At 32.7% G+C, this 26,449-nt stretch overlaps 3 protein-coding genes across 3 annotated transcripts; all 3 read right to left on the bottom strand.

Moving 5' to 3' along the window:
• Positions 1-525: 525 nt before the first annotated feature.
• On the bottom strand, positions 526-15,542 carry LOC105618663. The gene is made up of 7 exons (XM_012200191.1): positions 15,125-15,542; positions 14,145-14,593; positions 11,124-11,184; positions 10,707-11,009; positions 10,429-10,488; positions 9,856-10,073; positions 526-1,275 (listed from the first exon to the last, which is right to left on the bottom strand). Exons 1-7 carry the CDS (start codon positions 15,540-15,542, stop codon positions 526-528), a joined length of 2,259 nt encoding a protein of 752 aa, XP_012055581.1.
• A 1,998-nt stretch (positions 15,543-17,540) lies between these two features.
• LOC105618595 lies at positions 17,541-19,340 on the bottom strand. The gene is made up of 3 exons (XM_012200125.1): positions 19,081-19,340; positions 18,081-18,253; positions 17,541-17,866 (listed from the first exon to the last, which is right to left on the bottom strand). The coding sequence occupies exons 1-3, from the start codon at positions 19,338-19,340 to the stop codon at positions 17,541-17,543; spliced, it is 759 nt and encodes a 252-aa protein (XP_012055515.1).
• Positions 19,341-24,563: 5,223 nt separating this feature from the next.
• Positions 24,564-25,907, bottom strand: LOC105618596. The gene is made up of 2 exons (XM_012200126.1): positions 25,427-25,907; positions 24,564-25,187 (listed from the first exon to the last, which is right to left on the bottom strand). The coding sequence occupies exons 1-2, from the start codon at positions 25,905-25,907 to the stop codon at positions 24,898-24,900; spliced, it is 771 nt and encodes a 256-aa protein (XP_012055516.1). The 3' UTR covers positions 24,564-24,897.
• Positions 25,908-26,449: the final 542 nt, after the last annotated feature.

The raw sequence follows: 26,449 nt of genomic DNA, 5'->3' as shown, positions 1-26,449 counted from the left end.
TTTGCGGTAACTTCTTTTTCGCTCCAAATGTATATAATAATAAAATTTACTATACATTGTATATTGTATTATATTAAATATTTACGTTATTTATAATTAATTTAGAAAAAATTACGATGCGATTATTATCATAGCAAATCATAATAAATCATTATAATCATTCAAAAAGCGATCAGACTTGTAAAAATTTACACAAATAAGACAGCTCGCCTAATTGATCTTTTTTCTTATTTTCAATTTTTTAAAAGTTTTTACATCTTCTATATTTTCATTCATAATTTTTTTCTTATTTTAACAATAACATCACTGATGTATTCCATCTGTACACTCTCTTCTTTTTATCTATGCAGTACGCATAAATGCGATGTTTTATAAATGATAAAATTTATTTTAAAACATAAATAAGTGAATCTATTTCAATGTTCCGAACTGTCTCTGAAATCGCATATTATCTGCTCCTTTGGATACAGGCGTTGCTTCCTTCCACTTGAAGATTTCCCATTGTTTTTTCCTGCTGCGGATTGTTTAATGTTTCTGCCGCGCGTTGTAAGCTAAAGTCTGAGCGTATTCGCGATCGGCTTCCGTCATTGATGATACAGGTGCGTCTACGACTCCCTTCAGACTTCTGTCCCATCCACCTCCGCCTTGCTGCCAGCCGCCATGATCGTGACCCTGCTTTTGACTTAGTAATTTCTTCAAGCCGATGATCAGCGACAGAACTAAAGCGATTTTGCTGATGATCAGAGCTTTACCTGCCAGCAGGAAAAGCACGCCCATAGCAATGGGAATTAACGCGGCGAGTTTCATCGCCATTCCCATCATCATCATGCCCATCATCTTCTTCATTTTTCCACGACCTTCTTCAATACTTCGTTTTAATTCGCCAGAACTTGTCTTTGGTAAGCTGATCTGCACGTTGAAACTGTTCATTAGCGCGGCTACACGCTCGAACAGAATATCGTTGAGCATTTCGTCCATGGCCCCTCCGTTAGTTCTAGCCAAAGTCTTCTCCAAATCGGGAATCGTGTTTTTTGAGCTATCATCCGTCGCAGAAGCGACTTTGACCAGCTCGAGATTATCGCTGATCGGTAAAGTCTGTATACGACCGAGTCTCTCGAAGAAGGCGATCGCCTTCTTTTTCAAACACGGCGACACGGCCATATTGCGATGCTCGCACTCCTCATAGACACGATAAAGAGCACGATATCCTCGTTCAAGGAATCCGCCGTCCTCATTGGCATGAATTGCACTGCAGATTAACAACAGCAGCACGCACTTTGATATAATTTTAATCGCCAACATGTTGGATTCGAATGGCTTTCCAATTCGCGAATGCTTGGCTGAACAATTTTGGGATTAAATCACAAACACCTCGTATACTCGAAATCACGCGAGAGACACGCGACTCGAAATTCGAAGTGATTAGTCGGATATACGAATAGTTGCGCGCATCCACGAGCTAGATGATCCTCGACCTAGAGAGAACTGGCATCAGGACGAAGTCTCCGAGCAGATATATACCAGCGAGTTGCCATCCTCCTAGATACCATCCTTCACAAAGGGGATGAGGTATCTCTCTCGTATAAACGGACGAATATGCCGGTGCATGTGACGACACGACCTCACTTGTATGAGTGGATAATCTTCTTTCTTCTCCCCATCGCGAACCCCTCTCGTCCTTGCATCTTCCTCTTTCTCTTTCAGCTCGTTAGACAGCTGCTATCGCGGCGGGACGGGGCCGAGGTAAAAATTCTCATAGTGGTAGCGCGTTAAGAACATGTGACCCTTCCTGACACAGAGACCCACTCGCGTCTTGAGATCGAGACACTGCTGTTCAACGCGATTCGCTACCACGCGATTCGTTCATTAAATTTCACTGTGGCGGTTACGTACTTGGAAGTACTATGTATGCATCTTCCGCGTCATGTTAGTCATGTTAGTGTGCGGCCTCATCATGATTCGCATTTTGCGCGGGAGGAGAGAGGCGAAGTCTGTGTTGAGATGAGACCAGAGGGGAGCGCCGTGGACTGCATTGGCAGAGTATCTGGCACCGTGATCTCTCTGACCCCTAGCATAACGTGAGGATGTTAGAAACTGATTCCAGGTTACGGACAGTCCGTGACCTTCCTATCGTACGATTTTCCTGCGGCGTGGAATGAGCGAGGATTATCGACACGGATGATCTACTTTCCCTGCATTTTGGTGTATCATTCTCATCATGTTGTGTCCCGTATAGATGGTGGATAATGTTTTGTATTTATATAATGACAATCATGAATCATTTTTTAAATCTTTTTTCATAGTTGCGCTCTGAATATAAATTAATAAATATAAATTATATTGAGATTATATAAATTAAATTATATGAAGAACGAAATATATTTGAAATTATCTTTACTATCTCTATTCTTTCAGCAAAATATGACGTTGAAGAAGAGATTTCATTTTGTTCCAGATTTATTGACACTGAAATACGTAAAGCGAGACGAACAAAACAGCAACGCGCTTTATGATTACATGATGTGATACTGCTTTATTACGCAATAGTACAATTTATAACTGCATAGCACCTCACTCTTGCACAAATTGCTTTTTGATTATTACATTCCCCAACATACGTTATATATAAACCAGCTGTCGTTCATTTTTGGTGTGATAGCTATGAAATAGAGATTACCAGTAGAAATAAATGAACATTATGAATGTGGAATTCACAATCTTATGGCGTATAATTAGCTAATTTACTCAATTACTAGCAATGTTTTGACACACATATGCACTCCGTATACTGATTAATACATTCATTTCAACATGTTTTTGTAGCTATTTGCTACTATTAAAAGATATTAGATCAATAACCTCCTTTTATATAGTTAAAACAAAATAAGATTTTAGAATTCAACGATAGCATTTTTTATAAAGTAATTATTATTATAATTTTGAAACAAGTCTTTTATTTCTTTTAAGGAATCGCCATGGATTGGAAGATAAAAAAATCTGCATACCTTTTGTGTATGAAATTGTAGCATTTAGCCTCGAAAGGACGTGCAAATCCACAACATGAAATTATCTGGTCCATGTGTTCTGTTTTCTTCTTGTATCACGGTTTGTTAGGAGCGTGAAGCTGAGCGCATGGCGTCCTCGACACATTCGATCGAGGTTAGCGCATCTCTAATGCGACAACAGCCAACGATGCATCCTCCATACTGTTACCTACTTCGCGATTATCCCATAGTCAGTGCCACGGGTTTACACAGACGGTATTTAACTGTATTAAGGCCCGTGCCACATTCTAAGCGTGCAGTTATATTCTCACGAACGGTGCGAGAAATGGATTTCGCTGTTATGAGCCTACGCACAATGCGGTCGGGCACAATTATTTGTTATCTGATACCACTGAGGTCCCAAGTCACAAAAGCGGCGGACTTTCGATTGTTTGCAAAAGTAGAAAAGTAGGACGTTTCAGCCGAGACATTTATCTTAATGATGCCTCATGAATTATCCCATTCATCCCTCAATGTCTAATTCGCGGAAGTTTGCCAAAAGAATACTTACCAAGACGTCATTGGGTCACAATGATATTATTCTTTGTGAAAAAAATTGAAAATTAAAATTAAAATAGGCTATCCATTTACCATTGGACTTTATGATTTAAAACCAAACTATAAAGTATGGGAAAAGTGGTAATTTATAAAAGCCTTGCATAGTAAAAGCTTCACCTATACGAAACATCAGTCATTGTATGGAATACACAGGTTTCCGGAATAATAAAAGTGAGGCAATAGGTTAAACCGTCATGAGCGATTTCTTCGAGAGATTTTAGACAAGAACAAGACGTTTCTGCCTGTTATTAGATTCAGGTCAACAATCAGCAACAGGTGGTTCTGCCAATTCGCATGCAGAGGGTTCTGATCTAGCTCATCATCGGATCATGTTTGTTCAAAAAAAACATTAAATTTATGATGATTTAAGAGTAAAATTTAAGAGTAAAATTTAGTATGATTTAAGAGTAAAATGAAAAAATTTATATTCCAAAGAGCTCTATCAGAATTAAATTTAAAAAGTTGAAGCGGCATGTCAAAAAAATCGTTTAAATAATCCAGTGTAGTTGCTCATGATGAGCATAATCGAATCAAGGAAAAGCTATATGTAGAAATATCAAATTTACATAGCAAACATAACAAGATTTAAAACAAGATTGCAAAATATTTTAGAAAAAATAATCATTCTTTGAATTATACCTTACATTATAACGCCGAGGATATACAAGGAAACTTTGAACGTCTATTAGACACTAAAGCAGGAGCAGCATTCTTCGTGTTATGTTAGGATGCGTATAGCTGGTAACCTTCAGAGGCTATAACCCTGCCTATAATACTCTGAGTAGTAAATCGAGGATGCTCGATTGGCCCAGTGGCATACAAAACACTCGTCGAAGAAAAAGATCATGCTTTTTAGGCCTTATTCTCCACTTTCCGGCGCGCGAGGATCGTGGGAGCTGTAACAAGTGAAAAGAAAGCTTTTTCATTCACTTGACAATCTACTTATCATCTTAATTCAGTTCATGCATTCATTTTAATAACTTTTTAAATAACAGCTGCGGTGCATAATAAATCAGAGCAGTTCTTCCACTCAGTAATATAACAATTTTTACTGTCACTTTATATATCACGATGTATGTAGTTGAAAATAATAATACATAAGGTGATGATGATTATTTACTTCAGATTAAAGTACTATAGAAGAACTTTTAACAAATAATATCATTATATATTTGACAATAGGAAATTTAATTAATTTTTACATCATTTATTATATTGGAGAAAAATCTCCAAATTCATAATAATATGCATTATATAATCATTAATGTCAAATAACAAATAATAGAAACAATTGACATTTTGAATTAAACAGTTACCTGTTGAAACAAACCTGAGAAAATGTGCATATGTAAGATAAATAAAATATTAGTTAGGGATAACACAAAAATTAATAATATATTTCACATCACTTTCTACTTTCTTCAACGTTTCTATTATCGGTCTATTTGATATTAAATAAATTACCTTTCTCACAAATTATGGGTCCGTAACAGTTCATGTACATACATCAAAATTGTATCAAGAGTTTGTATAGAAATAGTTACTATATGACCAACATATTCGTTGATGCTTGACCTTCGATTTCGATAAATTTGAAATTTCATCTATTTCATCCTTCCCACCTTACTATTCCATCTTTTCTCACCTATCTCGTTCTTTATCGAACTATCTATCTCACCGAGCGTAAATTGGAATATGCGAGTCAACTTGCATTACGTACTTCCACAAATACATTATTCTGTATTTCTGATAGGACGAAATAATGATACGCGCCGCTGATTTATCTTCTCACTGCGCTTCATGCACTCCATTTAACAATGTGGCAAGTACAATACTATATGTATACTAGATGTGTATCCTATACGTATATTGGATACGCCACTATGTGCGTGCAGAAACGTACGGTTCTACAGCACCGGTTGGAATAATTTTATGCGCATGATGCATTTTACCATAGATGCATTCACGCTCTGTATGTCGTAACATCACTTTACTCCGCCATTATTACTAATTGCTAGAGCCTATAAATATGACGATCTTCATAAAGCGTCAGTTCTGATCGAACATGCTTTGGCGACTCTTCGCGGTTCTGATATTAGGCGGTTTCATCGCTATTTATTCTTGCGAGCCCGTGAGCAGAAAACATTTATTGAAAACTTCGGGTACAATCGAGTGTGCTAGCAATGGAGATGACATCTCCAAGTGTAAAACCCATGAATCGGCCGATACTTCATCACCAAATAGCAAGAATCAAACGCAATCTAACAAGGAAGCCCGACAAAGACTTCTAGATGATATTAATGACGTGAGTGAAGGTGAGAATCTCTTGCTGATTTTTAAAAATAAACCTGCAGTTTTATATTATAATATGCAATTAAGAAAAGTAATATCATGTTTCATATTTTTTTTCAGAATAATTTTAGATCAAGAAAAAGATATTAAATAAAAAATGTTAGATAACTTTTTTTATTAAATAAGTATAATGTAATATATAATATATAATTTAAAAATATATTTATTTATTTATTATGTTACTATTTATATTTAAGTATATTATATAAAACAAAAATATTTTATAACTACCCTTTTTATTTGCAAAATTATCTTTTAAAATACACTTTCATTGTTTATTATTTTTAGAATCTTACTTTAAATGCTCAATTTCTGAGTGGAAAAACATTCTTCAAAAACATTCTTCATTAATAAAAAAATTGATAAAACAAGAAAAATTTGATAGCTTTAATTGATATTTTGAATCTTTTAATCAATTAATTAATTAAGTAAAGAAATATTAAATAAAATAATTAAGTAAATTAATATGATTACACAGTAAATAGTATATTTATTTATTATATTTATTTATTATATTTTTTCATTGTTTTTTAAAAAAATAATAATTCTTTTATATATATATATATAAATTTGATATTATACATAAAGAGAAAAGAAGGAGATAAAGATAAAGATGTATATTCGCTTGCATATATTATATTTGTTTATAATAATTTATTTATAATCAGTACTTTTATTTTTTTCATAATATTGTGATTTGATTAATTTAATAATATAATTTAATTTTTAAGCTAAATTAAATAGTATAAATACTTGGTTAATTGATAAATTTATTTTAAATTTCAGTTTCTGCTCGGAAAAAAGATAAAAAAGGAAAAGACAGAATAGTTTTTTACATGTTAGCTGCTTTGAAAGCAGCATTGCTGTATGGACTATTACATGGCGTTGCAGCTCTCGCAGGAAAAGCAATATTGCTTGCCAAAGTAGCTATAGCGATTGCCATTGCCGCAATTGTAAAAAAGAATGGTACGTGGTAGGTAAATCAATTTATAAAAAATTATTATTTTATGCTTGTATATTTGAAAGCCGAGCCTCTATGATCAAAAGAAATGCATACAAATATTTGTTTTTTTTTTTAATAACAGTATAGTTAATTAAATTAAACAGTTAAAAGTAAGAAAAGAAAGAATATTGAAAATAAATATTAAGAAAAAAATATATGTACAAACTTATAAATTTAAAATAAATCTTAAAATGTAGCTTCTCAAATTAAATCATATTTTGTTCTATAACAGATTTTATAACATATACTAATTTTGTTTTTGACGGTAATATATTTTTAAAGTTTTTGATAATTTTTCCGTTTTTAAATATATTCTGTAAATTTTTCTGATCATAGAAATTTGACAGGTTAGCTTTTATAAAATAATACGATTTTATAATGTCAAAACAAACCATTAATTTATATGAAATGATTTAATTAATAAAATTTTCTTTCAGATTCTGAAAAAGTTTCTTATGAAATAGTGAAACATCCACATACCAGCTACATACAAACCCATAGCTCAAGCGTCGATTACGATCATCGTAGTGATTACAATGATGACCGTAATGATTACCTTTACGAACATCGAAAGCGACGGCAGCTTATATTTTAATAAATGGAGAGAGAAAGAGAGATTTTCAAGGAAATAAAATAATTATTTATAAAGAATAATTATTTGTAAAGCTACTTATATTATATATAAATATTATTATAAACAAAAATATTTATAAAGCTTATCTAATTTTATAAAAAAAATTTTATAAAAAAATTTGATATTTTGGAACAATAGAACAATGGAACAAATGAACAATAGAAATGACCAATTTAATTTAAATGTGTATTTTATAAATATAAATAAAGTTTTTTATTAAAAAAAGTTTTTGAATCAAAGATTGAAAATTTTTTATATTGTTAGTTAATTTTAATAAATGATTACACTTAAACAATCTAATACAAAGTCAAAATTTTTTAATGTTATTTAATTTTTGAGAAATATTATTAATAAAAATATAGTATTGTTAATAAAAATATTGTTAATTTATTTGCGTTTACTTTTTGTTTGGCTCAATATGCCCATTTATTTATACAATTTGAAATTTATGTTTATACTTAATGAAAAGAAGCTGTAATTTAGATCATATCTTATAATAGAAAATTGTATACATTTGGATATATACATTTAAAATTATATATAATAACAACTGTTTATAAATCTTAAGTGTATATAAATTTATATATATTATATTTATATATATTATATTTTACATAAAGTCTAATATACGATGTGTAATTATTTAAATAGCTTAAATATATAATTTTAACTTTTTTCTACATATATTTTTAATTTTTTTATGCAATTATTTGTGTATTAACCCGTGGTGACACCTTCTGAAAATTATAAGTTGATCATACAGGGAGCAAAATGACCTCAATATTTTAATTGATTGCCGTATTTACAGCTTTTATTCTTCAAAATCACAAAAATTATTAAACATACTTTAAACATTGTAGAAACGCATTGGCTTTTTGAAATTTTTAATTTTAATATAATTAATAATAATTAATAATAAATAAAAAAAATTGCAAAGACTGATATTTAAGGAACAGTATCTGACTCAGGTATATTGACTGAAAAGGTATATTGAACTTCGGACTAAATGGCAGTTTAAATCCTGTTTTAAAAAAAGACCTTAGAGACATAAAATCTTTCATTTTTTTAGGATCCCTTGAACCTCTGAATAAAGGGTTAAGAATATTCATAAATTATCAAACATAAATATATTTTATGATATTTTACAGTTGATATTATTTTGATAATAATATTATATTATCTTACAAAATAATAGAATTAAGTATAAATTAAATAATAACTTAATAATAAATCCGTATAATAAATCAAACTAATCTAAACTCTTTATAATTCAAAGAATTGGAAAGAATATGTAGGAGTCAAGCGCAGAAACACGTCGCGCAAACAATATATCTATGAAGTGTGAAATTTCTTTATTCACTAAAACGCGCTTACATATTTCAGCTCATTTTTAGTCTTCCTCAGAAACAACATAAACCAACATATACAAAAACTGTGAATAAAAATTATCCTGTCATGGTGAGCTTCCCTATATTGAGAATTTAAATGTCGGAATAAAAACCAAAAAAAATGAAAAAAAGACAAAAAAAGAAATTAGAAAATATCATAAATTGAATATGGAGAACTAATTTAAACAATTTTAAGATTATAATTAATTATCCAGCAATTAATTTTTTTTCTTTTTCATACTTCATAGATATATTGTTTGCGTCTTCTGCGCTTGACTCTTACTGCCCGTATCCTTTCCAGTTCTTTGATTAATAATAAATTAAATAAAAAATAATTAATATCTTTTAAATATTAAGCAAAGATATAATATCTATTTTGATTTTATATTTTTAGATTAATATAAATAAAATATGTTAATAGGGAAGATAAAATAGAACTAATAGAAAATCTAAGAGAAAGATTCATATTCACACCTTACTTTTATCAATACATGCATTTATTCCTAAAATGTCATGTCATATGTAATGTAAACTATATATACATTAATAATAGTGTAAGTTAAATTTGCACATTTGTCGAGTGATGTGAAAAGTGTGATGTGAATACTGATGTGAAAATATATATCAAATAATAATATTATGTATTATTTATTCTTTAGAATAACACGTTCTTTTGGATTAAAAAAAAAGGAAGTAATGTACAATAAAACGTTTTTATTAATTAATATTTAAATAAATAAATAATTAAATAATAAAATTTAAAAAATAATACATTTTCATTATCAGATACATCAAAGAAGATGTATTACATGTGGTAAATCGTAAAACTTTTGAATTTGTAGTATATGTGTTGAATATGATTCAGGTTGGAGGAACAACATCCATTGTTCGTTGCCAACCACCACCATATCCACCGCTACCACCTCCATGATGTTCCGATGCTGTAGCATAAATTACTTCATGACCACCTCCTCCGCTAGACACTAGTTTTTTCAAACCGACTATCGCGCTTAAAACTAAAGCCATTTTCGCTGTCAATAAAGCCGTGCCAGCAAGGAAAGCAATTTTTCCATAGGCTAATTGCGCCATCATACCTAAACAAATAATTTATACTTCCATAAGGAAGAATGGAAAAATCGATTTTTTTTTCTATAATTATATTTAGATTTGTTATTCATTTAGAATACTAAAATAGATAAACAAATCAAATAAAAATCATTTTCCGTAAAAAATAAATTTTATTCATTGCTTATATCTATTATTGCTTATATCTGATATTGTTTAAAAATATAGTTTAGTATAAAAAATTAATAGTATTAAAAAACCTAAAAAATTTTAATAAGTTAATTTAATTTTTTGAATTGATTATTATATTTTTTTTTCAATTTCGATTTTAAAATTATTTCTTCTATAAATTAGAATATTGATTTTCGAATAGAAAGAACTCACCTGCTAACACGGCACCTGCTACTATTATATATCCAAAACCCTTATTCTTTTTTCTTCTTCCTGCAAATATTGTAAATATATTTATTTAAATATTATTGTTAAATTTTTTCTACTTTTAAAAAGCAATTTCTTTGTCGAATATACATCCGAACAAATAAATTGTATTTTATTTGTGTAAAACAATCGATTATAAAACATTTTAAATTATAATTTATATTTTAATGATTTAATTGAAAAAATATAATGCATTTTTATTAATAATCTTGAGGTGCTGTTACCTTCAAAAACATTTCCCGGTATTGTTAGTTTCACGTTTCTCGATGTCAAATATTCATAAAACTTGTTATCCAATTTTTGATCGAGACTTAGTTCCGTGCCATTTTCAGATTCCATCGAGTTGTAACTTCTAGCGGTAGATGTTGGATCTTTGGTAATTGAAATGTAATCATTGATTTTAAATACAGAATCATCTTGGATAGCCGAGTCGAGGATTTCCAAAGCACGCCGTTTGAAACAATTGAAAGTGTTTTTTTCGTTTGCGCACCGTTCAAATAGACTTGTATATTCACTTTTAGCAATCACTAAATTGCAGAACACCATGAGATGAAGAAAATGTAAAATCCAAATCATTGAATGCCGCTTATCCATCGTGAGTATAATATAAACTCGTCGATTCTCCTTCTTTATCTTCTAACTGTCTCTAATATAATCATCAGCTTCTCTTCCGTTACGTCTTACACTGTCCACTCTGCTGATCTGTTCGATAAATCTCGCAGACTACTCGTTAAAATCTGGTTGCATTGTGACTTATATAAGTGTACACCCATTAGCCTCTCCTACCAAAGCATTAAGATTCCTGGTATACACGCCCGTACTTGATCCACGCGCTGTTTAACGCTACACAACGGAAGGAAAGACCCCTCAACCAAAACAATGTCGTACAGCCCCGTAAGTAAGTATCCCTCTGACCTGCTTATCAAACGAACCTTAAAACTCCGCCGCGCCAATCCGTAGTTAATAACGACGCATCAGGAATGGAATGCAGGTAAAACAAACGATTCTCCACCCAAATGTGACTATAAGTGCAAACCTCTGCATTGAGAAGCAGAAACAGTTGTAGATTTATCCATCAATTTGCATGCATGACTAACTTTACGTGTTACAGAATAATGTCATGCGAAATGAGTTTTTAGTATTTCCAATGTTAATTATTTTTTGTTATTGTTACTACATACAAATTCAATATCTGAATATTGAATATATGAAATAATCGCTTTAGTATTCATTTCTTGGGAAATTCTTTCATTTTGTTGCATTTAATATTACAGTATTACAACTAATATAATTAATATAATATAATATAATGTAATATTACAATATGCAACTAATAATAAAGATCGAGGAACTTATTATATCTGTTAAATACTGTTAATTTAGTGCAGTTTACGATCCGTGACGAGCTACATTTAGAAAATAACTGGAACAATTATAAATATGGACTTGATTAATACTGTCCACATTCAATGCATTCAATTTCGCAATTATTTTTTTAAAATGTAGGCTGTTGTGTAGTAGCCAAGTTCACTATAATTCCTTCATCATCTTGGTAAATTCCAATCACATCAATTCCAATCACATTGATTGTTATACGAAGCCAAATATTCATTATCCACTTCATCGTCACTTTAACGATGTAATTCGAATAATTATCAAGAAGGAAGCGTATATACAAACATAAGCTTATAGGTACGGTCAACGCAAACGCTTTGAAGTGTTTTTAACTCAGTTAATTTATAAAGTTCTCTCTTCTAATTAATTTATCAAATGCTTCAAAGCATTTGTAACGAAACTTTGACCACAGCCTTTGTCACGCTCTTATTACAGAATGATACTGTCTCAACGATAAAATTATCATTTCTTGTAAATTAGTATTTTCGTAAATACTATCTTTCTGTCTGAAAGAGATTTGTATTTTTAACCGAACACTCTTAATTAAAAGTTATCTGATCAATAACATTCGGTCTTTAAATATATTTCCATTATATAATTAATTGAAAATCTTAATCTGTTTCTTAATATGCACTACATATATCTCTTAACACTATTCAATGATATAATATAATACACTAATAGTAACACACAAGATACACGTTTAAAAGGAGGAATAATTAAATGATGGACAAAGGCGATAAACTTGTTTAAAAGCTTTTTTCACCGATTGTTACAATATGCAGTGCATTCCCACCTTATTGTTATACTTGACAGAGAATGCTATGAGCACGTGGTCACATATGTAGTCGCATGACCGCAAAGATACGACAGTATTTTCCTTTCCAAATAGGAAAGGGGGGGGAGGGGAGGGGGGGAGGGGAGAGAGAGAAAGAGAGAAGGAGAGAAGCAAATGTGCATTTCCCGGATGTAATCATCGTCATTCTTGCGAATAGTAATAACGTAAGAGCAACGGAGAAAGAGAGAATTAGTACAGTTAGGCGACCGAAAGAAAGGACGATGCGATAATGGACTAAGCTAATGGAATCACTAAGTGAAAACGTCAGAATCTCAGTGACAATTCTAGTTGATGGACAGATACTTGCAACTGAACTTGAAAGTGAATTTGTAATAAAAAACATTATTACACAATGCAAACAAAGAAGCAGTTGTGTTATCGGCATAAAATATCTCTTCTCTTTCGACTTATTCGATTCGTCTAAACAATACGAAGATATATTACAATTGAAACAATATGAGTGTGATATATAATATAATAATGCAAAGAAAAAATTACTAGCGTAGGTATATAAAATAAATATTATTCTAATAAACATTTTACATTTCTTACTATGTTTATTTGCGACAGATTATGCAATTTAATAATATAGATGTATCAGTGTTAATAGGAAAATATCATTTTCATCCAAAATATCATTTTGAAAAATTATATTAACGCTGACTGACATAATATTTGTAATAAGTTTTTTTTTAGTAATTTGAAACGCCTGTTAGCAGCATTACTATTATAATGTTGAATTAATTTAATTTTATTATTGCCAATTTTAATTTAGGACTGTGTTTTCAAGATTGTATGTATTTCAATATACAGTTTGAAATATTGGAAAATGTATTTAAATATAAATACAGAAATATTATTAAGCACTAGATCTATCTTTGACTGCATTTAGAGTTTTTTTACTTAATTGATTTATTTGTATAAGCGGGGTTTAATTTAACTTATTACTGATTATGATTATTAAAGTGTTTGTTATATTAATTAAAGAACAAATAAAAGAAAAACGTTTCTTCATTAAATTCGGTTTAAAACTATGTGTTTAATTATATAATTCAATCAAATATAATAAAATATAGAAATAATATAATTGTAATTTATATACGATATTGCAAAATATCGCATTATTGTAAAATAACTCGTATTATTAAGATCTAAATTCTTAAGAATCTTATCTCTAAATAATACAAAAGTTGATAAAATATTTCTTATATTTTAAATTAATTGAATAAGTTGTTACGAAAATAATTCTCTCTCTTAAATCTAAAGTAAATATCTAACTTTGGTCATGATGTTGATAATTATATAATCTAAATCTTTCATTAATATATTTCAAAGTTTACGACCCAATTAACTACTTTGAGTCAAAAATAAAATTCCTCTTATTTTGTTTATTTTGTCCCGAATCGCTATTTCCGTCATAAACATTAACAACTTCTCTAATAACATGCTGATCATAAGGACTGTAGTCCTGTAAGGGTCTATAAGGTCGCTGCGGGTAATGATAATCGTAATGGGTATATACACCAGCCGGTGTGTCGTGTCCGTAAGTATGGAAGCCATTAAACGCGTTTGCCGAGTAAGGAGGTACAGCAGGTGCCCCGGAAAAGAGCGTATTCCATCCTAAAAGACCGATCAAAAACAACGCCATCTTCGTCAATAAGAGGGCCTTCTTGGTTACGATTAACAGGAAACCGAACATAAGCGGAATTAGTGACGCCAGATTGAATTTGAAACCCAATAGAAATGGGAGTAATATGTGTCTAGTCAACTGCCTTCCTGAAAAGATAGAAATTGACCTTGAATTTGCAACCAGTCCGGTTGTCTTGATAGTGCTGCCTGCTAGAGGACGTTCTTCAAACTGGTTGTAACATGTAACGTCTTAACCAGTATAAGAATCAGCATAAGGTTTAATTCCGCGCTAAGATAACATGAGTAATTCTGCGTATAATAACAAACTACAATTTTTTGAAACAAGTACTTTGTAACTTTATTCATTTCATATAATCATTCTTTCACAAATTATTTGAAACAGTTGCATGTAATTCTTACATTACATTATTTGCACAAATTATTACTAATAAATTTTACATATGTTTTTTGCTAAATTGCAAAGAACATACATATGTAAAAAATATTTGTAAAATTTACAATATTAAAAAAAATTTTAAACGTAAAAACGTTCCCACAGTTAAATAAAATTCTGCTTTATTTTTATGCAAGATATAAAAATGTAGATTTTACAACAGAATAACAATTATATATACGTATTTGAAACAAATTTTTTTTGATGTTTATTTCTAAATTATAAATAGATACAATCAAGCTTATTGAAGATAATCAAAATTTAAAATTAATTTTAATTAATTTTACAGAAATAATATTGTAGCTTTTACAGAAATAATATTGTACCTGTACTAGTCTGCCTATCGCCGTATGAAGGAACTCTTTCATTAATAACAAATTCCAATATTCCGTTTCCGTTTAGCATTGGTCCAATACGCATCTGTAATCCCGGATATATATTATCCAAATTCCACTTGACATTGCGGCGTTCCATAAGTCTGGCAGCTGCCTTTACAACATTTCCAAAATCTTTTGGATCATAATCTAGATCCAAAAGATCTCTACCATAGCCCTCCGCTCTGTCAAGTTGCATCTTTCCAAACTCCAAACTATCCTTATCGTTTAATGACTGCAAGATACTTAAAATGCCACGATTTATACATTCGAATGTACTATGTTCTTTTTTTGCGAGACATAAACCAAGAACTTCATTAAAGCTATAGGAATGTTCATCGTCTAAAGTGATATGTTCCTTGGGCTCCATGATCACTGTAAAACTCGTAGACACGAGAACGAGCAAACTTAAATAACGGAGTTCGCTTTTCATCTTCGGAGCACCGATCTCTCAGATCGTATAAATGTGTTTAGATAAAATTAAACATTGAATAAAAATTTATAAGAATTAAAATAAATAGAACAAAGATACAAGGATTTTAGGAAATTTATAAAAACTTTTGCACAACCGTTTTATTTAAATTTATTCCAAGGCACAAAAAATAATGTACTGCACTGTAAGATAACAGACACTTAAAAATTTTTGACTTTTAGAATGCTTTTCACATCTTCGAACTATCATAATTTTGTTTCTTCAATTTTTTAAGATTGTAACAGAAAATCCTATTATAAGGACGAGATGTAGAGTAATGAAGTTCCCGTAAAATACTGTTCATACTGTTCCTGCACCTACCTATATAGGCGACAAGAGGGCGTTCACACACGACAGAACAATTGGTTTCACTCGGAAGATTTTATAAGTAGCGAAAGTATACTTCGTTTGTATTTTGTGCGCACGAAGTGAAGTCGATACACCGGATGCACTGAGAAGGGTAATTTCCTCTGGTCGAAGAATGGAGTGTCCAAAAGATCGTTATATCTTCAGATTGATAGGACAGGCTTGATGGCTGAGCAAGAAAAATTGGGAACACAAGTAGCGCGGATATAATTGCCGAAATTTGCGTAAATCTGGAACATACGAGATCTAAAAATTGTCATCCAGCAAGACATTTAAAATATTGGATTAAGTTTTTGAATCGTGATATATTTTCGAATCTTTTTCTCATTTTTAAAAATATTTCTCATTTTTTAAATAATATTATTTTCAGACGTCACTATTTCAAAATAATTTTTGAAGCAGTGATATATTTTAAAATCTTTTTCTCATTTTTAAAATAATTTAATTTCAGATGTCATTACTTCAAAATAATGTTTTACATAACTCTGATAAAGTTATGTATATAAATATATCTATATCATAAAAAACAGCTAAAAACTTCACTGACTCAGCAAATCTACAATCGTAATATATAGACAGTCAATTTTCTATGTTAAAATAGCAAAATTGACAGCTGAATAATATTAGCGATTTATTAAACCATCAAATCTTTTTAGCTATCGATGTTGAATTCGCATAGCAAATTATATGATTGCTGTACCCAATTAATTTTTTTTCCATAATCTTATATGTAGTTTATCATTATTGTAACACGGTTTCAAAAATTCTTATATCAATATAGTCTTATTATATTTGTTGGAATTTGTATTTTTTGGTAAAGGATATTTGCGTAATATGGAAGAGAAATATTTGGAAAGAAATAAAATTGAGTCAATTTTTAATATTATATAAAAATTACAATTTATTTATAAATAATATGATAAGTTACATGATGATCCCAAAATGGGGTGATCGGTATATAAATAATCATTGGATTAAATCTGGTGATCCCGTGCGAGTACTGACTACGAGTCGTTCCGCATATGATAGACACGGAGGATTCTGAAAGGATACCGCACGGGTATGACGGAGGGGGCGCGACTTTTACCATTCTGACAGGATTCCACTATTTGAGTCTTTCGAGATTCTCATAATCTCTGAGCACAGTATTCTGTTGATGTTGGTAAAATGATAAGCTTCATAATAGATTTGCCGTAATGTATATATCGAACCACAACTATCGTAGTATCCTTATTGATTGTCAATTATGGCATCGTCGTCCAAGTCGTCGAGTCATCGTACCGTTAAATCCAGTTCACGCAAAATCCAGTAACCGTCTGTATCTTACAGTTCTTTACCCGTCCACATAAAATTGCGTTCAGTATAGTCGTTTGTATATCGTAAGATAAATGTCTTTGTTGTCGAGCTGAACTTGTTCACGGATCCCTGAGAAGTTGAGTCACGCCACCCTCAGGTGATCGATGGATTATGGACGATCACTTTGGCGAATGTAGAAAATTAGAAAGGGAAGAAGTTGTGCGTAACTTTGAGCTATTCGGAAGGTTTGTACGCCTTGTATGCGAGATCAGAACCAGCCGATGATCTCGCCCAACCGTGACCGTGGTCGTGGTGCACATCGTGTCCATAATCATGAACGGGGTGAGCGACGACCTCGTAACTCTGGCTCTTGTAGGCAAGAAGTTTTTGCAGACCGATGATCAAGCTAATGATGAGAGCGATCTTGCCGATGACAAGGGCTTTGAAAGCTATCAAAGCCAAAGCACCAAGGGCAATAGGGATAAGAGCAGCAGCTTTCAGTTTTAGAAGGAGAAGGATAGGTAAGAGAGATTTAACGATTTTCTTCTTCTTGCCACGAGCTGAAACATAATTCCGAAATATAAGCTCTACAATTTGTTTTGACATATTATAATTTATGGTCATATCCAAACTTTTTTCATTTATATCTTAAAATTTCAAATAAAATTCATGCGTATTTTAATTAAAAAGTAGTCAATGATAGAACTTTAAAACTTTAAGAACATTCTTCTCTCGTTCTTTTTTAAATAAAAAATTAATTTAATTTAATTTTACCTTCATCAAAAGAGCGAGAAACATCTTCGGGAAGACTCAATTCAACAGTATGCGTGGATAAAAATTTGGCAGCTCTGTCGACAATGGCCTGATCAATTGCAGCTTCCTTAGCTTCGGTCTCAACAGGTAAAGTATTTTCAATGTCATTAAGAGACCTTGCATTGTCAGCTCGGCTGAAAACAAAAAAATATGTTCGTTATATCATATATATGTCGAGCATATCAAGCTATCTTCGTTAATAACTTTTTGTGTTAATTTTATAACCGGACACCATAGAGTCAAGTAGAATCAAATAGCATTCAAATTATATGTTCATTGATTACAATAGTAATTAAGTGAAAGTAAAGAATTAATTCTCTATACAGTTCATTTTTTAAAAATATTTATTATAAATTATTTATTATAAATTTACAAATTCTTCTCTACTTGTCTCTTTTTTTCTCTTTACAATTTATTCTTCTTAAAATCACACTCAAAGCAAATTTGAATCTAAAAATGATCAAATATTACAATACAAAATAATTATTCAATCTAAGCTCGGTAATCAAATAGTGATAGTTTGGCTTATATTATATAAATAAATTCATGCACTTTAGTTTATTAAAAAATATATGTTGAATATAAATTCATGCGTTCACTACACGAATCACCCCTAATAACACACTTTATCCAGAATACATCCTGGGGATGTCCTTAGGCTGTTCAAAGGACTCATGGACGTCCTAAAGATGTCCTTTGAAGGTCTGTGCTGTTAGAGATCTGGGTCCCTATTCTTGAAAAAAAATATGAAAAACTATAGGGAAATACTATAGTATACATAACGTATATTATAGTATTTCCCTACGTATGCGATACTTTTCAAGAATAGGGGCTCTTCTTCATTTTTCATGTCCTAATTTCATTCTATATCGTCCATTATATAATTCGATGGTCAGTTACCGTAAGAAACCGTAAGTACCGTACCGATCACTACCTCGAGTAAATTCCCGCGATCCCTTACCTATTTTTGGCATCTTCAGTCTGTACGATCTTGAATCCGTCAATGATCTCGATGTCGGCCGAACGAGCGGCACGGTCGACGTAGCGTAGGGCCTTCATCTTGAGACACACCGCAATACTCGATTCCCCGGAACAGGAAGCGTACATGTCGAGAGCTTCCTCGAGGATCGAGGACGGCGGTGCCACCCCCATATCCTGTGAGGCCGGTGCAGCAAGAGCGGATACCACGAAGAGTGCGCCGACTACCGCGAATTTGAACATTTTGATGAATCTTCCAGACAGCGAAGGAAACACCGAATCGAATCAATTACTCCAACTCTTCGAAACTTATCTTCACTTCTTCTCCTTCTCTTCCTCGCGCTTTCTCGTCGATCTCGATTCTGTTTTTTCTCGCACGTGAACGCTCGAATGAGTACGGCGATCGTATCGATACTGCCCGAAAGAATCGCGATTGCTGCCTTTTATCCTCGTCGCGAAAGGGGCCCGCGTACGTTTTTGAAATTTTGATGGCCCCCACCGGATGGCCCCCGCCTGCTGCCGGGTTACAACCCATACGAGCTATTGGTTCTCCTCCAGGCGGTCGTTTGTGTCGTATACGTCTCGCGTTGCGAATACGCGCCTCCACACCGGTCCTTCTCCACCGGTTCTCCTCTCCGTGTGCCTGTGTGCCTACTTAGGCTGTTTGTGTACACAACGGGTGTGTTGACTGTCGACAAACCCGCCCTATACGTGTGCGTAATGCGCATACAGACGCACATTCGTGAGAGGAAGAAAATGAGAAAGAAAGAAGAGAGATGGTGAAAATGAGAGATAGATGATATGTACTTACGCATTACTGGCCTCTTCCTCCGGATCTCCAAGATCAGATCACAATCAAATCGAGAAGGATCGACGAGAATTTTGGCACGAGCCAAAAGCACAGATAGCAAGATGGAATGCGGAATGTCCTCTTGGAATTTAGATTAAAAATAAAGATAAAAATAAGAAAGCAATTTGTTCGACGTCATTGGGTATCATTCACTAACGTGCCACTGATTGAGATTCTTATTGATTTAGCGATTTCGCGCTAACCACTATGCAAATAACTATGGAAATTTGTGCGAGACTACTCTCGCGAAAGATTTAGGTGTTACGTCCTGTTTTTTATTTGCTAAATGCAATGGTGAAGATACAGCAGCTGCGACAGGAATTGCCTACTTGTCAGAACTTTCAAAGAGACACATGTGCAATGTGCTATGCATTAAAGATGAATTATCTGTGGTAGCATAAATTATTTGGCGTAGTCTTCTCTCCGGATGACTCTTAAGATGACTTGCCAAATTGAGTCACTTGTCATAATTAGTTTCTAGGACAGAATAAGAGGACTGTCCATATTTAATTTATTATCGAATTGTATCTCTATTGTAATAATGTACTTCCACTTGTGCTTCAACTTTAAAAAAAGGAATGTATCTTAGAATCTCTAATTAACGCTACTTTTATTTCAAAAAATCTCATTTGCAAGCACCATTTGCAAAAGTAATATTATTACATTATGTTAATAGAGAAGTCGATAGCCAATCATATTTGACCAAACACTCAAGTTAGTTTATGATTTCACTTTCAAAGTATATTTCACCGAGTACTTCTATACTACCAAGTAGATGATACTTCATTCGCGTAGACCTCTACAACTTTCCAATGTGCTTATAATTTTATACGAGCCGATGATGGTCTTGCAAGAAGTCGCACCGCGACTCATTCATTATTATCGTAATTGTGACTCGCTTACCGAAGCTCTTATTATGGGATATATTTTTTAGATTAACTTTATTACTATAGTTATAGTTTCCCAATAATATATTTTGATTTTCGCTAATGACAATTACTTTTGGATTATGTATTTGTGATATTGCATTCCTCTTAATTTTCTGCTCCGCTTACCCTCTTTCTCTTCCTATTTGTCTATTTCTTTTTCGTTTTCTGTCCTTCATTCATTATATTAATCCTACAACTTAAACACCACATTGTTAAGTTAAGATCAATATGATAACCAGTCAGTGATCTTTGAAATTAATGTATTCCAGTAACTCTGTCGCACGGAACATTTAACGGTTTTTCACATGGAATGTGCGTGCATCACTGTGGTTCGATCATGTGTGTGAGTTGGGCCCAAGCCAGAGGTTTCCTTCAGGAGGACAAGCCGCGCCTCGCTACGTCTCACCTTGCCTTACCTCGTTTCACATCACCGTGACCCGAAGGCTTCTTGTCTAGAAAAAAAGATGGAAAAAGGGAGGAGACATATCCAAAAGTATTTCATCGCTGCCAGAGTATCCATGCGCAAAGGAAAGAACTCGGATGTGCGACTGACTTTCTCCGCGCTTCAAGTTCGAAGATGGTCAAACGAATCTCTGCATCGGTCCAGCTTACGTTCTCATGAAGTCACGAACTTGTCTTATCGAAGAATTTGCTTACGATATTTTAATATACTAAACAAGCTATCTAAATGAATGAAATCTTCATTTAAAAATGATGTCTAAAAATCAATTCTACAATTGTTTTTTTACTGTATTTATTAAATTGATGAAATTTATGTTAGAATAAGTAAAAAATTTGACATATCTAAAAGATATGTCAAATTAAAAACATTTAGAAAACATTTTTTTAAAACATATTTTATACAGGTATATTTTTTCTTATTGTCTAAAATGTCTAAAAACGCTTAACATTTTTTGTTTTTTTTTCAGATAGAGATATAAGATACGAAGAGTATGAAAATATGAAAAAAAAAACTTTAATATTTAATTTATAAACATATACATTTTTTGTATAAACTATCGTGATGTAGAAACAACTGATGTAAATGTTAATTATTTCTGTGTATATTTTTATTGTTCTAAAATACTATTGCTTCTTTTCTTTCTTTCAGTTTTTCATGACTTCCTCGCGACAGTACATAATATACAATGGATCTCAAGTGCAACTTTCACTTTGTTCCCGCTATTTTTTTTTTCTCGCACAAGAAACATTTATTTTCCTCACACGTTCCGTTGTTGTCAAATGTTTCTTTATGATAAGCAAATCTGAATGTTCTGCTATTCTTAGCATTATATATGTATATCATATATAAATTAACTTACACATAGCATCGCAAACTAAAACGCTAATCCGAATGGTACATTGAGCTGGGTGGCAGCCGTGTGTACTCTTGGTGGTGGAACACTTTCCTCTCATCGACGTCGGCGAGAGTGAACTCGTCCGAGGATCGAGGTCAGGTCAAGGCCCCCACGAAGTGAAGCCTCCGTACCTGAGAGTTCTCGCTCTCCTGCTTATTCTGCTTCTTCTCATACCTCATCCTACGCCTTCATATATTCTGTCCATTCGTTCAGGCGCTGACCGCTTCTTTAATGCTTATGAAACATTTTTATAAAAAAGTTTATCAAAACGAACTATCACGATAAAAGAATAAAGAAAATATTTTTTACCACGTATAAAATTGTTTTTTACATTTATTTATCCGGAGTCTTTTTCCTACTTTTTATGTATGATGCAAAAGATAAGTGAAACGTGTATGAAAATACATAATTTTATGCAGTTATTACATGCATTTTATGCATGTTGCTATGCGGGTTAGTAAAATCATAGTATTGATCCGTTTTGCTTCGTACCGTTGGGAATGCGAAGTAGGATATAAAAGAAAAAGAAAAAAAAAGATTCGCACCATGCACGCTGGAAATACATGTGAATGAACGAAACGAAAGTTCTCGCCTCTCTTTTTTCTCATTTATGCTTGGATGCAATTCCGTTGCTTTTTACTTAGCGATTAGCTCTTCTCTTTATAATTCATTTAGAGCAAACGAGGACTAATAAAAAATCGCACAGATGAATAAAGCCGCACAGATGAATGTACAAGAGATAATTGTTAAAATGATACATCCACCAAGATGCAAACAATAGGCAAGCAGATGAATGGTTAATAACTACCTCGTAATAACAGCGCGCGCGATACATCGCAAATACGGGTATTTTCTGTGCACAGCCCTAATTTGTTTATTCGCCGCCGAAGAAAGCAGCGATATTAGTACTTTCACGAGAATAAATTTGTGCTTAATATAAACTCACTCAACTAGTTAGTGCTAATTCTCGCATATGACCTACATACGACACTTTCCTAATCCGTTCCTCAGTCTATTTTACATCGTTGTTCGCCAATCATGATTGAAATTTTTAGGAATACCGTTGCAAGTATTGAGACGAGCAACATTGTTATTTTGAATGTATAAAATATCTATAAGCGATCGATACACGTCGTATCTAATAAAATGAAAGAAAAAAGAAGTGAAGGATTCCAAATCTCGATTCACTGAGATTATTACACTGAGAAATTCAAACGTGGAAGGGCATTTCCAGCACATGTATCAGGAACGATTACTTGGTCAGAAATGCGTTCTTGAAAATCGGCAAACTTCGGATTTGATGAGAGATGGAGAGATCGATTGATGAGAACGAATAAAGAGAGAAAGAGAGACTTGCAGAATATCGGAGAGAATCGGGGGACCAGGCTTCAACTTTTTCTCCAGTATGGTAGAGAGTGTTAGGCGCACCTTGAAAAGACTCAGCGCGGATGCTGACTGGCCCGATCGGTCTGCTCGGCCTGGTTTACTTCCCGAGTATGTGTCCACCGACTGGTCCCCGCGTGTACATCCTACGTATACGCAGGCTCTCTCGTGAGCGCGCACGTGTACATTTACACGCTCGAATACGTTGCGGACGGGACGAGAGTCGAACAAGTGCGTAATGATGGATATGTGCTCGCGTGGACACATCAGGTTTTATTCGTGCGTTTCTCGTATGTAGGTGATGCCGCTCCTTCCCTCAATCCCTCTATCTATGTATCTCCTATTCCGCTGCTATTCTACTACTTCGGCGATCTTTCTCCATTTTTCTCAAAGAGACAACCGGAGACTTCGGAGACGTATGTTCAGTTAGTTACTTGCATCGAAATGCTAAACCGTCATTCAGATGACAACTCATCGCGTACTATGCCCATAAAAGCCTTTCTCTATCTCATGTATTTATCTCGGCGCTTTCCACCTCTGGTTCTCTCATCCCTCCATCTTTCGAGTCTCGCACATTGAGATCTCTTACTTTCGATCGCAAGTCCCGAATCAATGATCCATCAGTCGGTCAGGCTCCAGTTCTTCTTTTACACGCCTCATCGTCTTCTCGCATCTATCTCATTCATACTCCTTCTAGCATTTTGCTCTTTTTCGCTTCTCTCCTCGTTGCTCTATGATTTTAATGTATCCATTAGTTTCATCCGAATTTTAAACATCTCGCAGACGATGTCGGAATTCCAGCTAGTAAACGTAAAAATACGAGACAGTATAATCGACTAACACACAGTAAGAAGTTGAAATAACCAGCCATGCGTATATGAATTTCATTCAAGGAATAGTAAGAATTCGTTGATAGGAAAAAAAATGAGAAAATAAAACATACAGCCGTATTCGATAATTATAAACTTAATTTATTTGCGTATTTATAAATATACATATTTTATCGCAGCTACGCAAAACAATAAATATCGAGGATGATTAGTGCGTGAATGATTTCAAACGTGCGATGATCTAGAATGTCGTAGAGTGAATAAGACAACTGAATAAGAGACAGTGAAAAGAGAAATTAGACAGATATGAGAGATAGATTTTATCAATAGTTTAGACAGAATTATTCGCAAGATAGGAATAAATAAAAATTACACGAAAAGAAAGAAGAAAATGTTGCAAGAGGAAATGACGATTAAAAAGATGCTATGATAACATTTGTAATTTTTTTCCTAGATTGACGTTGGTTTGTATGCGGAATAGGCAATATCATGTCCCGATCTCGCCCATCCACCTGAGCCATGTCCTCCACCAACTTGAACAACTTCATGTCCGTGCTCGTGGCTACCAGATACGAGTTTCTTCAATCCGATGATAGAAGCGAGTACGAGAGCAAGTTTGCTCACTATCAATGCTTTACCAGCTAACAGCGCGAGAGCGCCGAGCGCCAGGGGCACTAATGTACCACCAATTAATAAAGGAATAGCCAGAAGACCACCCATTTTACCTTTCTTCTTACGACCTAGAAAAAATAATATAATTACGATTTAATGAAAAAAATTCTACATATATTTAACAATAAAATAATAGGATTATAACAAAGAATTATTTAAATTAATTTCATTATAATAAAAATGTAAAAATGTTTAAATTTAAATTGTACCTATATTTTTATATACATATTTATTTCAAAGATATTTTATTTTATTATTTATCACGTTATTGGAACAACTTTATTAACGGTTTACGATATCTTCCTACCTTCTTCCGTGAGACTACGTTGAAATTCTTCTACATTTGGTAACTTTAGCTTTAGAGTGTGACTTTGAAAGAATTTGGCGATTTTGTCGAAAATCATGCTATTAAGAGCGTCCTCTTTGTCTTCCAACGCTCGAGGTAAACTAGCTTCAATTTCCTGCATAGATTTTTCTGGTTCAGATTCGTTAGTAGCTGATTCATCTTGAACTAGCGTGACGCCATCAGCTACATTCAATTGTGCAGTTCGAGAAACCCTATCTATAGCCGACAAGAGTTTCAGCTTTAGACAAGGACTTAGTTCCGCGCCGGAACATTCCTTGTATACTTGATAGACAGAGCGTAAGTCGCTAAATAGGCCATTACTATTCGATCTTGTGGTTTGTTGCTCGTCGATGGAATTAGATATGGGATTAGTTTCAGCTGATCTTGCAGAGACCGCTGTTAATACAGCCAGACATACATAATAGTGCGCAAACCATTTCATTTTGCGAAGTGAATATCTGCGAAGAAATATTAATTTGACATTCACACTAAATGATGAATATATTAATAATTTAGTTCTATAATTTAATAACCAAGACAATTATCTGTTGATAATATGATCTAACATGTTGATAACGTAAGCCAATAATAATAAATAAATCAGTTATTAAAGAATAAGGCAATTACTTATTTTCGTATATATAATATGTGTATAAGCACAAATAATTTTTTAATAGTTCTATTTTAGATTGTAAGAAAATTGTTATTCATACCACAATTAATTATATTGTTAAATTATAATTGATTAAAATTTATTAAACTTAGAAAAAGTCAACTTCTAAATTTATAAAAAATGTTTATGCCCTATAAAAAATATATCTCAAAGCATAATTTCTATTCAAGAATATATCGTGATATTCTTTGAATCACTTTTGCGTTATCTAACTATCAAAATCAATTCAGGATATATTTTTATATAAAATTGTGTGTGTGTGTGTGTGTGTGTGTGTGTGTGTGTGTGTGTGTGTGTGTGTGTGTGTGTGT

This window comes from Atta cephalotes (assembly GCF_000143395.1).
Source record: "Atta cephalotes unplaced genomic scaffold scaffold00017, whole genome shotgun sequence".
Taxonomy (NCBI): Eukaryota; Metazoa; Arthropoda; class Insecta; order Hymenoptera; family Formicidae; genus Atta; species Atta cephalotes.
The sequence above is the reverse complement of the archived record's forward strand: the minus strand, read 5'-3'. Positions and strand labels throughout refer to the sequence as shown.

Bases quoted from the DNA above. Each gene is read 5' to 3' on its own strand.
- LOC105618663 (XM_012200191.1), bottom strand. From the start codon at position 15,542: ATGGAGCCCAAGGAACATATCACTTTAGACGATGAACATTCCTATAGC. The intron at 11,010-11,123 runs GTTAGAAGATAA...TCTGCAATTTAG, and splicing joins TGATGATTATATTAGAGACA to TGATTGCTAAAAGTGAATAT. The intron at 10,074-10,428 runs GTGAGTTCTTTC...TTATTTGTTTAG, and splicing joins AGCAGGTGCCGTGTTAGCAG to GTATGATGGCGCAATTAGCC.
- LOC105618595 (XM_012200125.1), bottom strand. From the start codon at position 19,340: ATGTTCAAATTCGCGGTAGTCGGCGCACTCTTCGTGGTATCCGCTCTT. The intron at 18,254-19,080 runs GTAAGGGATCGC...TTTTGTTTTCAG, and splicing joins ACTGAAGATGCCAAAAATAG to CCGAGCTGACAATGCAAGGT. The intron at 17,867-18,080 runs GTAAAATTAAAT...ATTATGTTTCAG, and splicing joins TTCTCGCTCTTTTGATGAAG to CTCGTGGCAAGAAGAAGAAA.
- LOC105618596 (XM_012200126.1), bottom strand. From the start codon at position 25,907: ATGAAATGGTTTGCGCACTATTATGTATGTCTGGCTGTATTAACAGCG. The intron at 25,188-25,426 runs GTAGGAAGATAT...TATTTTTTCTAG, and splicing joins ACGTAGTCTCACGGAAGAAG to GTCGTAAGAAGAAAGGTAAA.